The sequence below is a fragment of the Vipera berus genome, assembly GCF_964194415.1.
Source record: "Vipera berus genome assembly, chromosome: 2".
In the NCBI taxonomy this organism is placed as follows: Eukaryota; Metazoa; Chordata; class Lepidosauria; order Squamata; family Viperidae; genus Vipera; species Vipera berus.
Genome location: NC_138203.1, coordinates 192,657,301 through 192,671,933, shown reverse-complemented (window position 1 = coordinate 192,671,933; position 14,633 = coordinate 192,657,301). Strand labels below are relative to the sequence as shown.

The 14,633-nt window shown below is 37.7% G+C and overlaps 1 protein-coding gene across 1 annotated transcript in view; it reads right to left on the bottom strand.

The window, feature by feature from the left end:
- Positions 1-14,633, bottom strand: part of SH3PXD2B (SH3 and PX domains 2B) — a 142,524-nt gene that overhangs the window by 15,570 nt on the left and 112,321 nt on the right. Inside the window, exons 6-8 of the mRNA XM_081321252.1 lie at positions 10,820-10,845; positions 8,527-8,562; positions 744-878 (exon numbers count right to left, since the gene is read on the bottom strand). Of these exons, the coding sequence (XP_081177378.1) occupies positions 744-878; positions 8,527-8,562; positions 10,820-10,845 (197 nt within the window). The remainder of the gene's footprint in view (positions 1-743; positions 879-8,526; positions 8,563-10,819; positions 10,846-14,633) is intronic.

Below are 14,633 nucleotides of genomic sequence, written 5' to 3'. Positions count from 1 at the left end.
TTATTTCTTTATGCTTGAATAATAACTCCGATTTAATTCATATTGCAATCCATTTATTGTGTTCTTCCTAGGTGAATTCATAATTCAAACTCTGTTCAGAGTGAGTATTTAAGTGACTGAGTGAAAAATTAGGAAGTCATTTCAGTTCTGTATAGTATTAAAGCAATACAAGGTTAGTAACGTCAACATTCTCTATTCAAATAGAGAATAACATGTTTTATTATAGGATATTTTTGCCAACAAAATAATGTATTCAAAATTTCCCTATGTTACAACACAAATCCAAAATAACTTTCAGAGCCCATTTTTATTTACTTAAATAGGCAAAACAAGTGTTACTATTTATTTTTTCTGAAAAACAAAATATATCCTGCTCCAGACACAAATGAATGAAGTTGCTGAATTAATTATGATCATTCTAGAGAAATCATTTAACACACATGCACACAAAGCTAGGGAGGCACTCTGTGAATGAAACCCTTTTTTTATTTAATTAATATGGAAATTCCAAAATGGAAAGCTGGGTTCTAGACAGCGTGTTCCCAAGAAAATTCAGAAAAGGTTTTGTGAAATGGAGCTGTGATAAAATCTTACTAAGTTGCTTTCAAACATGAAATTTATTATCCAGGCCAGTCCTCATTAGAACACATTTAGACAAAGTATGTTAGGAAGTTATGAGACACGAGAGATCCTATTTTACAAACTGTTTTTTTTCTGGACTCTTATAGATGATTAACCCTTACCAGATTCATTCTTCTCAATTATGTCCACCACTTGGCCAGCACACAAACTAATTTCAGAGCTCTCTTGCTTCTGATAATCAGCCACCACCACATATTGTTCCAGGACCATGGGATCAGCAGATGACAAATCTCCAGCTATATTGCAGGAAAGAAGACAGCATACTGGTCATTCATGTAATATACTGAAAAATTAGTTATTTTCCTTAATTTTTTTCCAGCTCAGAATCTGGTATGGATTATATAAAGTAGATGAGGCAAGATGGCAATTGAAATTTGTGAGTAAACCTTTCTAACTGAATGCCCAGGTTTTCAGCTGCAGTATCAATTCCTGAGTTGGCCAAGATGGGGAAATGTACAAAAGCAGTGGCATTAACTTATATATTTCAGTTCAATTGGATTATAGTAGGGACCTATTTTGGTGAAAGTCACAATATTTCTGTATGCTGCTTAGCTTTAGTCATAATTACAGTATGGAGAAGTTGTGTGCTAAGGTTTGATGACACCTCCCAATTATTGTGGGTATTTAGTGTAGCACAATTTTTCCCCCTCCCTGACCTTCAGGAACACCCTCAAGTTTAGGTAATTTAATGGTCATCAGTCAGTATATTATTAATCAACAAAGACAATGAATTAAAGCAGGGGGAAAAACTAGAGAACCAGATTGAGACATTAACTCTGACTCATATTATACTGTAAATGGATAGACCCAGGATAAGCAAGCAAAAATGTTTTTTGTTGTTTTTTTTAACTTAAAAGCAGAACTCTTGATTTCTGAAAACCTTCCATTGACTCAAAGGTTTGCTGGATTAGTTGGAGTACAAATTAGGCTGGGAAGAAATCAATTAAAACATCCAAAGTCATTAAGCGTATTAGCTAAAATGAAGAATTTATCAAAGTGAGCTTAAAAACAGAAGGACTTTTCAAATATATGTAGTAACAGGATATTTCCAGTGTAGTTATCCTTATTTAGATACCTCATTTTCAACTGAAAATCTGTATTAATTGGAAGGGAGGGTAACATTCGCCTTACATTGGGTTTGGGTATGCTAAATACAACTATTTGATTTCATTTCCTGTGGTCAGTCCATCTGGCCCAGCAACAGCAGCAGATCTGTACTTCCGGAGGATGTGGTTTAAAGCCACAAGCACCACAACCCTACTGTAGTTTTTCCAGTTAAGCAGATAGCTTAGAACTTAGAATAACAGAGTTGGGAGAGATCTTGGAGGTCTTCTGGTCCAATCCCCTGTTTGAGCAGGAGATACCATTCCAAGCAAATGGCTGTCTAATATCTTCTTTAAAACCTCCAGTGATGGAGCACCCACAGCTTCTAGAGGCAAGACTGTTCCACTGATTAATTGTTCTGTCAGGAAATTTCTCTTTAATTCTAGGTTGGATCTCTTTGATAATTTTCCATCTGTTACTTCTTATTCTGCCTTCAGGTACTTTGGAGAATAGGTTGATCGCCTCTTCTCTGTGACAGCCCTTCAAAATATTGGAAGACTGCTGCCGTGTCACCCTAGTCCTTCTCTTTGTTAGACCAGAGGTCCCCAACCTATGGGCCACGGCCTCTTGGTTGCCAGACCGCATGAGTAGCTGGGCAGTGCATATGCGTGAGCTTAACCCCCCTCATGACACCATTGCCGCAAGTGTGCAGGCAGTGGCAGCACCACTAGTATTGCATGGATGGCAGCAGCGTTGCAAGTGGCAGGTGGCCCACAGTGTGATCCTTGCACGGGTGCGGCAGCATGATCCTCGTGCTGGGGGTGGTGTTGCTGCATGCTCTTCCTTTTCATACCAAATTATCACCCTAACTGCCACCTGTGGGGTGAGCCAGAGGATAATGGAACCAAACCCCATAAGGTCTAGAAAACATTATTCAGCATATATTCAATAGCACATATTCAATAGCACATATTCAAAAATCTAGAGTCTGGAAATTCAGAACCACTAAGGGGCAGCAGAGTTACCAGAAAAAAAGGTTTTCCTTTTTTAACCTTAGATGAGAAAAGTGAGCTGAGCTACATCAGTAAGAGGATATTGTACAAGATTTTCTTGTAAAATAGGGGCTTTATCCTCAGTTTTTCTCTAGCAAGAAATTCACATTAAATAAAGCACAAGTCTATGTGATCATTGATTCCTTGGCAGCCCAATCTTATGCACAATGTTAAGTCACGTTGTCAGTTAGGTTTATTCCCAGATGAGGGTATTATGTGTGACAATAATTTTAAAGGTAATGCTTGTCCTGTATTTACTACCTACTTAATATTAAATATGCCTGATTTTAGCAACAAACAGCCCTTGCTTTAAGGGGAAGGAAATGCCCTTTAATCAGAACATTCTTGAGGAAAAGGTGTATTTATTTATTCAATTTATATGCTGCCGATCTCACTGTTGCAGTGACTTTGGACGGCTTACAAAATGATAAAAAGGTACAAAAGAAAATATGAAATGGTTAAAGTGAATAGATTAAATAAGAAACTAAACCCCAAGAAAACGGAGAACATAAGGGTAGTAATCTTCTCTCTACCCCATCTGCCAGTCCCGGCATAGATTGCCCCCATGGGGCCCCAAGCCAGCCAACAGAGCTAGATTTTAAAGCTCTTTTGGAAGGCCAGGAATGTGGGGCCAACCTCATCTTTAGTGGGCGAATGTTCCAAAGGGTGGAGACCACAGCAGAAGGCTTTTCTCCTGAACCCTGCCAGCTAAACTTCTTTGGCAGATGGGATCCAAAGTAGGCCTTGTCTGCTGGAGAAAGTGGGATGGGCCAACCCCAGTTTGTTGGTTAGAAATCATTTCTATGTATATGTCTTAAAAATTTGGCACTGTTTGCATGTTTTGTTTGGCCATTCTAGGGATTATATCATCCATAGCACCTCTGTACCAAAATAACAATAATGAAGATAGGTTTTACATTACGTCAATGAAATCTGTGTGCAATTACGAAGGTAGAATACATTATTACTGAGGAAACAGCTTGTAACTGAGAGGCACTTCTGCAGGTAACTTCTTCCAGTAAAGGAGAAGCATGAACGTTGCTTCTCCCTCAACGTAAGTTTTCTAGAGGACTATATTGTATTATATGAGTGAAGTAAAGTCATATAGGAATGAGCCCTGGTTAAAGTACAATATTGCAGGCAAACTCTGCCACAGTCTGTAGTTCAATCAAGATTGATTCATCCTTCCATCCTTCCAAGGTCAGTAAAATGAGGACCCAGATTGTTGAGGGAAAAATGCAAAATAATGTTTCTACATTATAAACCACCTAGAGTGCTATAAAATATTATGGGGTGGTATATAAGCCTAAATGCTATGGCTTTGCTATAAGAAAATATGTACGTTTAAGGTCTTCACAAATTTCAGTGTCCATGATGGTCTGGGACAAAAGACTCTGACCTAAAATATTATTCTAAGAAAGGAACAATTTTTGTGCAAATAAGAAAAAGGAATGAAGACAACAAAAACAAGCCAGTTTCTCCAATTGATGCAATAAATTGGCTCTGAATCGAGTATATGGCAAAGTGCTATGAAGAAAATTTATTGAAGACATCATGATGAAACCAGCAGTAAGAAAAGGCAAGAAGAATAGCCTAGGTATACAGGGCAGGCAACTTATGGTTGCATGATTCTAGCTTTTAGATGACTGCATGATCAGCCCTGGGAAGATCTACGGTTACATACATCTTCCCAGGAACGTAAACGTGAAATTTGAAAATAAGAGATAGTTTCTCTTATTGGTTTCTTAGTATATTCTCAGGTGCATTCCAGATATGACTGGGAGTCATGGGGGCTGGAAATTGTCCAACACAGCTGGATACCACCAAGATGGAAACAATGAGATTCTACTATCACAGGTCTATGACATTCCAGGTGAGCAGGGCAGAGGCATAGTTCATTCTAATTACAGTGTCATACCTCTGAAAGATAAATGGAGGAAACTGCCACAAATAGACAAGTCTAATGTCCAGAAAAAAGGTGACTGAAGGGTCCATCTCCTGCCTATTGCTAACTGCCACTCTGGTTTGACTAAAGAATGAGGTCATCTAGTCAGTAGAAGGCAAACAACTGCAGGAAAAGAGAGGAAAGTCTTTTTCCTGTCCCCAATTCCCTATATAATTTACTCACAGTATCCTGGGGCTATTTGCAGCTTTAACATGCAGCTCTGGCACCTTCAAACTGCCTATTACAGCCATCATCACAAAGCACTAAACAGCACTGAGTGGAAAAGCTGGAGGTTATTTTCAGCAGCTTTTTCTTCTTCCCAGGACAATGATTCCCAAACACTAAACAGTAAGTACATTTGCAGGAAAAGATGGCCTTTTTCTGTGATAAGTGTGAGATTCTTAAAATGAGATACTATTTTCGGCTCCTCAGAAGCAGCGATGTGAGTCAGGATTGGCTGCAGTGGTTACTAAATTTAATAAAAAGTGCTATATGGAAAAAAGCATTGTTCTACAAATGTCTGGGTTAGATAAAAGCTGTTTTGTCCCAAATGTGTTAAACTGAGCTCCAAAGCCCAAGACTAATATAGAAGTACTAGACATGAAGAAGATATATAAATCTGACATTAAAAAACCCCCACTGGTTGCAAGAACAAAGGCTCAACATTGCATGACTCTGAACAAGTTAAAATAAAGAACCACATTAGAAAATACAGTCATTGAAAACTTATTTCAGGGAGTAATAAGTTTACAGAAGGGATACCTATTACCAGAGGGGGGGGGAAATCAACAACTAATTTTCAATTTACATTCTTACATTCTTTAATTACACTATTACTGTACAATTTTATTATTGCATTCTTTAATAACATGCATGAAATTAAATGATATAATTTAGACATGGCACAAAAGTTGAGGCCTTTTTGGGCTTGAGTCAAGTTGTGATTTCCCCAACACTGTCAAATAAAACATGCCTTGGAAACCAAAATTTAGGAAAGCTGTGATTTGCCATAGAATCTTATGAAGAAATTCTCTTGGTTATGCAGTTCATTGACTTCACTGCATCGAGGCATATTATTTAAAGAAACGGCCACTGCTTCTACATACCCAAACATTTGCCACCATTGTTTGACACAAGAATTTTGGACAGCAGCTATGTACAAAAATACATTCATTTTATTTTATTTATTTTTATGTGTTAAGAAAGTTTATATGGCAGCCCAACAATTCACATTAACTCTAGGTGGTTTGCACAAGTAAATTTATATGTTTATATACCTCTTACTTATGAACGTTATTGGGGGAAAAGAACTGATACCACCATTAAGTGTTGGAGAAGACTTCAATGATACATTTCTAAAGGCAAAATTTTAAATGACCTATTTCTATAAGTAAGATTTTAAATACTTTTTAATTATTGATGGACACAACTAAATCATTAGCCAAATAGAAACTGACAGATAAAAAGCTTGGGAACTGAGACCTAACATTCCTTTCAAAGACAATTTTTATACGATTTGGGAGTAATTTTTGATTCCATTAAAATACTCTGAAGAGGATATTCACTTCATTATGTTTTTAATATTTGCAACAGCTACTTTATATAACAAATTGGTTATAGGCTATACATTTTCAACATGTAATTGATTTAAATTAATTTTGGATGTCTTCTGAAAATAGATAATCCTTGCCCAACCTAATTTGCATTTCCTACCTAACAAGTTAATAGAAATGCTTTAATTAGCATTGTAAATTGTGCTCTGAGGGAATGCAAAATGCCTTCAAAGAACCAATTATTAAATAACTGATAAAAGAGCCTAGATAAAAAATGCCTCTTCAAAGATGGGCAAATATAGTCCAGTTTGAATGGTTAGTTTAAAAACATTAAAATAATACAGAGTGCTAATTTTTCATTTCCTGGCAATCCTGAAAGAATATTATCATATCTTGATCAACTTCAAATCAATTCATAAGTGATTGCAACTTGAGATTGACCAGTCCACTCAATGGGCAATCTTTGTTTAGGGATTACAAGAGGGAATGTGACTCTATTGATTATTCTTGACTTCTCAATATCTTTGATGTTACTGACCATCATAACCTAATCTTTAGGATCATCCAAGAGATCAAAGAAATAAAAAGTGCTGCTTTGCTCTGTTTCTATCTTTCACACAGGTTTCACATGGCGTTCCCTGGAGACAATCACTCCTTGAAACAAAAGCTATTATATATACCCCTCAGTGGGAATTGCTGTCTCTTGATCTTGTCTTTCATTCATGCAGATGAAGCCACTGGAAGATGCCTGCTATCAGTATGTTGATGACATCCACATCTATTGCTCTGTAATAGCTGTAGCTAATGGTATAGCTCCCTCAAATGCCTGCCTGCAGTTGTTAATGGGGAGAAGAATAAGTAAAATGAAGCTGAATCCAGATAATAAGGAACTGTTCATTATGAAGTGTCATAATGCCAGGGAGGTGCTAGTTTTCCCTGTTACAAATAGATCACACATACCCCTGCCACCTCGAAGGATCACAATTGCACTTTAGGAGCACATCTCATCTGAATTTTCCCTAGTTTTTCACATGGTGGAAATGGCCTTTCATTAGCTTCAGCTATATTCCCCTTCCTGAAAGATAATGGTCTTAGAACTGTAATGCATGTATCAGAATACCTTCAGGCTTGGCTACTGCAATGAAGCTTACTTACATGGATGGGGCTGCCTTAGTTCCTACTCTGGAACTGCCAGTCGATGAAGAACTCAGCAACCAGGTTGGTCTCTGGGAGAACTCAGAGAGAAGACTTTCACTTGTCTTCACTTGACCCTCACTTGACACACCCACACCTGAAGCCCTTATAAACAGAACACTGACATTGACATCCCCTAAACTCCACTGCAGATGTTAGTCTGGTAACGAAATGTTCGGAAACCAACCCACAAGCTTGGAGAACGAATCTTCACCCTCACTTTCACTTGTGCTAAAAGCCCTGCAATAGCTACCGAGATGTTTCTGAGTGAAAGTCCAAGACAATTTGGATCCAGGTTGCTAGCAAGAATCTCTTTTTACAGGCTCCCCAATTACTGAGATGCTTTGAGCAGTTTTGCCTGCAGCTGCTGGGGCATGGTTCATGCTGAATCAGAGCCAAGTCTTTACTGTAGCCACTGTAGTTCCTGGGAAGGCACTTCCTGTTGAGTCAAGAACATCACCCCTTGGTTGCCTTTTCCAGATCCATAAGAATAGGTTTTTAAACAGTGATTTTTCTTTTTAGAATAATTCAGGTTTAATTCTGATGTTATTGTAAGCCATCAAGAGACCAAAAAGCAATGGAACGTTTTAATAATAATAAGAATGTAAAATTGTGAGTAATCAGAGATAGGCTTATTCAGGTAAAGCGCATGTCATTCTATCCTGTGGTTAGGCATCAGACATTTTCATCATTTGCAGGTACAAAAATGAACTTATAGAAACAAACTATGGTGATTTATCCAAACCCAATTTAACCATACTACTTTTCACCAGATATCCCAAGTTGTTTTCATTCAACCTGTTATGAAATTTCTTCCCAGATTATCACCAGAGCACTGAAGCCGCCACCAGCAAAGCAGAACAGTTGCTACCTAGTTAGCTGAAAATCAAGCAGGTGGGGTTTTGTTAACTCATCCACAATGTCATATAGTGTAGATTTTAATTTATTATTATTATTTTGTCCCAATCTCTACCCAGAAGGAAGCAGTGGTCCTACAAGGCCATGATTGATCAGAATACCCAAGACGAGTAGCAAGCGTTGCCCAGCAGAAAGGAAAGAAACTTAAGACTCAAGTAGTCTGTTTTGTTGTTACTACCTGTCGGAAGGAAAGAAGCCGTTCTCTGGACAAATCCTGATGAAAGAACAAAAATGATGGAAAATGGCCATGAGGAAAGTGCAAGAATATACTGTAAATTCGGAGAAGTGACAGTCTTAGGGAGGTTAATTGTATGTCAATTTGGATTTTCAAGTTGAAGGAAAGTATCATACTTAATTTCGTTGTGAGTTACACAATGACAATAAAGCTATTCTATTCTATGTCTATCCACAGTGTACTGATATCAGAATTATGAATCCTTGTAAAGCCAAAACAAACATCATCCATTTAAGAGCAAGAGATATCAACCTGGGAAAATCTTGCAGAAGAAGAAAAGAAAAGAAAAGTTCTGGGGGAATAAAGAGAGAAAAAAAACTATTCAGTTTTTTTTTACTCTTGGAGGACCCTACAACGGATAGATAATTGGTTCTATTTCTTCTCATGTAACAGTTTGGTGAATCAGATTTAGACAATGTGAAAGGTGAAATGATTCAGCTCAATTCCTGATGACTATGTGAACATCGTCAGGTGGTTCTTACGGGAAGAACGTAAAAGCAGTCGGCCATTAGCTTTTTTTCAGAATTATTGTTAAAGTTTTCCAATCTGGACAAGTCTGGAATGTTCTGGGAATTTTCTATCCACATACTTACAGGTCCAACCCTGCTTAATAGACATATGCAAAACTAAATATTTTCTTCCTCCTCTGAATTATATTGATCTGGCGGTTTTCTAGGATTTTAGGATGAGCTTTTTTTTCAAGTCAGACAAAGCCAACGAACGGTTGCTACCTTGTGCTCAGGAAAATGAAGCCTGTGCTAGCTGTGTGTGTGTGTGTGTGTGTGTGTGTGTGTGACTGACTGATTTCTCGTGGAGAGCAGACCTTTCTGTCTTTTCTGACTCTTCCCCCATGACATAATTAGAGTTATAGGAAAAGATCAACATTTGAAAAGCAGTCCCTGGCCTTGCTTGCAATGCATCTACCTAACATCTCCCCATGTGATAGATATATTTAAACAGAGTGTATTTAATGGGACAGATTCACTCAATCTTTATGAAACAAAGGTAAATGGTACGTCTACAATCAGTCTCAATTAACTTATTCTGCCTTCTTTCTGCTGATATTCACACAACTCAGACAATATCATTTGTTGAGGAAAGTAAAGTTGAAGGAAGAGATAATGCTTTGGGAATAATCACATGTGTAATTCATCAAATATTTGCTTGAGCCACCAGGCATCACCAAGTTCCTAAACCAAAACAGAAAGGTTGGTGTGCTTGAAAAATGCAAGTGACTGTTTTGTTTATTAGAGGAAAACCTCAGGGCGAACTTCTTGTGGAAATATTGCTGTAGATTGTATTTATTTGCAGCAATTAACCTAAGCAGAATAGCCCAGTGGGAAAAGGACCTTGGTTTGTCTCTGTCATGAAACCAAAGGAGGAAAAGTAACACAGAATTTAAACTTTTACTAAACAACTAGAACTACTTTAACTACTTTTTTCTAGAACTACTTTTAAAAACTTCTTTCCATTGTACGTACACTCCTCTTCCCACGGTTTGCTCACCCCAGTGGTGATATCACAAAGAAGCCCAGCACAATGTGAAGCAAGCAAAAGTAGATCCCCTCACACATATATAATATATACTGCTCAATTGATCTTATATGTGCCTCACCAAAACACAGGGAAATTTTGGTCAGTTGGCACAGGTATGTCCTTTTCTATTGCCAGTAACTCTTAACATTTCCCCTGGCCGAGTGTCTTTGGTTTGTTAGATATTATTGGATTATATAAATTCTGATTCAGAGATAATCTTAGTTGCAAATACATCTAGAAGATTCTATTCCTACCTTCTTTAATACTGTGCTATCTGCTATTTGGTAGGAGATAAAAGTTGTAGCTTTTCTCTGAAGATCTTAAGCTGCACTTGAAAACCAACAATCTCAAATAGACCATCAAAGTTATTTAAAAAAGGCAGATAAAAGATGAAACTCTCCTCCACCCCCACCTCTTGCCACATTTTATTTTTGGCATATGCATTTCTGCCTTACATTAGCTTCCATTCTGAAAGTGGAACAAAATAGGGATAATTAAAAAGGTAAAAAGGCAAATTCAGGTAGCAATTTGGGAAGAATTCCTTTAGCTTTTCTTAGAGATGGTTAAGAAAAGCATTGTAGACCAGTCAAGGTTTGTAATAGCCAATAGATGTGGGCAAATTCAAATAATTTTGTAACAGATCAAAAGAGTTTGAAAAAAAGATAAATATTAAGCAGATAAGTACAAGTAATGGCCTTACCAGATCTCTTCTTTCCAATTGGTTCACTGAGGAGAAAAAAAATCTAAAATCAGTAAAGCAATAAACAGCTTTGTCAATCTGAATGAAAGTGGGTTTATTCCAAGTGCCAGGAAATAAAAATTCAAACCTACATTGTGGTCCAGTCACTGACTTTTTGAATTACAGTATACAGTTATGCACATTAGTTGCCAATAGGATGCTTAAAGATATTTCATTTTTTCAAAGAAATTCTTTTGATCTTCTTCTGAAACATTCTGACACAAGAATGCAGACAAATCAGCTATCCCTTTCCTTTTGCTGCTTCCTAATCATCTATTGCTTTTCTACAAAAGTAGAAACAAGAGAAAAAAATAAGGGATATGGATTTTTCTGGGAACTATAGAGTGATATCCTGAGAATACTTTCCTGGCAACATGAGTTATATGAATTTTAGAGAAATGGCTGATATATGTGTTGACCATAGACCAAAAAGGATTGTGGAGACAGTCGAAAGAAATAAAAGGGCGCCACAAGTCAAAAGTCTATTGTCATATGGCTGTGGTTGCTTGGTAATTATTGATGCTCCCTTCCAGAAATATTTAGAACTTAAAGTCTCAAAGTTGAGATGGTACTAATTTACATATTATCTCTCCACTGTTTGTGAAAACCAACACGGCAAAAAATGAATATGCCAGTCCAAACGTGCTTCATGTATACTCTTCTTCCCTGCTTTCCAAGCCATCAAATACAATTTTGTTGGTGTTTGTTTGAGTTCTACAACATTCTAATTGCAACATTTTCGCATGCATTTGTCGCTGGTTCACTTTACCTTCCAAAGGACTTAATACTGTGACATTGTGATCAGCTCCTTAGCAGATCAGCACTCAGTAGACATATATACAAATAAACAAAGGAACTGAAGGCAGAATGTTTGTCTTTCCATTTCACATAAACCACAGGCTTGCTGTTCTGGTAAAAGATTCTCTAAGATTCTATTGGTCTACCAGGATTAGTATCTTAAAACCATGTTCATCTCCTGTAACAGTTGCCCAAATGGAATGTATAGAGGTGATTATTTATAGCTGGACCAATAAAAGTGAATCTAATCTAAGGCTTTACTTTCTAACTTGAACATTAACTTTTTCAAACAAATGTTCTAAAATAAAATCTAGCTCTACGGAATGCATTTATACCAATACGTTTCACATAGTATATTTTACTTTATAGCTGCTAGGAATGTTTCTTTTACTCTGGGAACCGCTTCCTCTGAATAATTGTTGAAAATTGTTGAAAATGGATGTTGTATGCTGACTTTGCATAATTATATCTGATTATACCCGACCTTCGCTCCTTCCGGCGGGATCTAAAGACCTACTTGTTTGAACAAGCTGGCCTGGCCTGATGGGTTTGGGTTTTATTATTGTTTTAACATATTTTAACTTATTGTTGTAATGTTTGGGGCACGTTGTTTAATCTTTTCTTAATTTTTGTATCTTTGTATTTTAGTATTTATTGCCCTGTTCACCACCCTGAGTCCTTCGGGAGAAGGGCGGTATACAAATAAAATAATAATAATAATAATAATAATTAATAATAATAATAATAATAATAATAATAATAATAATAATAATTGTTATTATTATTATTATTATTATTATTATTATTATTATTATTATTATTATTATAAAGGTAAAGGTTCCCCCGCACATACGTGCTAGTCGTTTCCGACCCTAGGGGCCGGTGCTCATCTCCGTTTCAAAGCTGAAGAGCCAGCGCTTGTCCGAGGACGAATCCGTGGTCATGTGGCCGGCATGACTAGATGCCAAAGGCACACGGTACGCTGTTACCTTCCCACCATAGTGGTCTCTATTTTTCTACTTGCATTTTTACGTGCTTTCGAACTGCTAGGTTGGCAGAAGCTGGGACAAGTAACAGGTGCTCACTCTGTTACGTGGCACTCGGGATTCGACCCGCCATACCTATGTTTAAAACTGCAGGAGATGAGCCAGTTAAGATGTTAACAGCTGTCTGTCAACAAACAAGAAACAAGACTGTGTAGCCTAGAGACTGGAAAAAAAAATGATGCTTACACCGAATATAAAACAAGACAAGCAAGAGAATTATGCAAATTACTGGGCCATTGCACTAATTTCTTACCCAAGCAAAGTTCTGCTATAGATGTTACAAAGAAGAGTACAGACATCACTAGACTGAGAAGTGCCAAATAATACAAGGGTTTCAGAAAAGGGTGTGGGTTCCAAGCCAATGTAGGATGGATGATGGTGAGATTAAGAAAATAAAAAAGGAGATTTACCTGTGCTTTGCTGGTCATTATGTGACCTTTAACCAGAGTTTTCAGCTTATTCGGGGAGCGGGGCAGTGGGGGGAGAGACACATGCTAGGGATGATGGGTTAGGAAGGAATGTATTTTTCTGAATGTAACCAATTCGCTTTCAATTGAGCCCTATAGTGGAAATACACAATTTGGCTGTTGGACCTTAAGGACCTTCTTTGCTAAATGCGAGAGAGTCTAGAAGTGAGGAAATCACAACACACAAAATAAGTGAAAGGCAGACACAGAAAACAGGAAAACTCAAGGGTCTTGTACCAAAAAAAAATCCTAAACCCAGTTTTGTTTCATCCCAGGTTACGATGGTCCAGACCCCAAATATAGGGAAAAGGAGGATCATAAGAGCGTTATTATTTTTGAACCTTTGAGTCAGTTTTTGATTCTGGATGATTGCTTGGACAAGTCCCTGAAGTTTTTTGGCAAGGTTTTTGGAAGAAGTTTAACATTTCCTGCTCCCTAGGGCTGAGGAAGAAGGAGTGGCCCAAGATTACCCATCTGATTTTGTGTTTAAGGCAGAACTCATGGTCTCCCACATCTAGTTTGATGCCTTAACCACTACACCAAAAAGGTTCTCCAGAAGAGCAGCAGTCCCCAACCTTTCTGGCTCCAGAGACTGGCAGCAGTGGCGGTGGCAGCAATGGGTGGCGGCGGGGAAAGGGGATGGTTTTGTGTGTGCAAGCTAATCCCACACATGCGCAAATGGAGCTTTGTTGCTCTTGCCCGCTGCTTGCGCAGCCTGGTTCCAAATGGGCTGTGGACCAGGGGTTGGGGACACCTGCATAAAAGCATTTGCTTTCGGTTTAATATATCTGTTGCCTTTTGATCTAGTTTATTAAAAGTATTAAATGTAACAGATCTTTCTCCACTACATTTCTTTTGTGACTGAGGTAGGGTAAGGGAGACAGGTTTTTTGTTTGTTTCTGACTTTCAATGAGATATAAGGCAACAGATAAAACATTAGAAACTTCACAGGGCCTGCAGTTTCCTCTCTCCATCCACTGCCCTCAGCAACTGAAGAAAGCCATGTGTTATATGAGGCCCAAAAGACAATGGAGGAAGGCTAAAATCAGAAGACTCCAAATGCACTACAGGGATTTGGGAGTTTTAAGACCCGTCTCAAGATTGTTTTTGTGCTTTGTTTCATTTTTGTCTGAAAGGGGATGCAGTATATTAGTGAATGCTTTCTTCTGTCTGGTTTTCATAGGAAAAATAACAAAAGCAGAAAGGTTTTAACCAAAAGCGGCAAAACCTTGAAACAAAACCAACATCTCAGTAGGCTACACCAATATAGAAAAAATAAATAAAATAAAAAGCATTTGGCCATAACAAAGTGAAGCTCAAAACAAAAACAGTTGCTCTGTTGCTTTGTTATTCTGGCCAAGCTTGGCTAGGGTAACAGGAAACTATCAAACTTATTACTGAAAATCCTAGTATCAGCTTTGGGCTTCTAGGAACCTCAGAATGTTTAGAGAACATTTCTCAAGG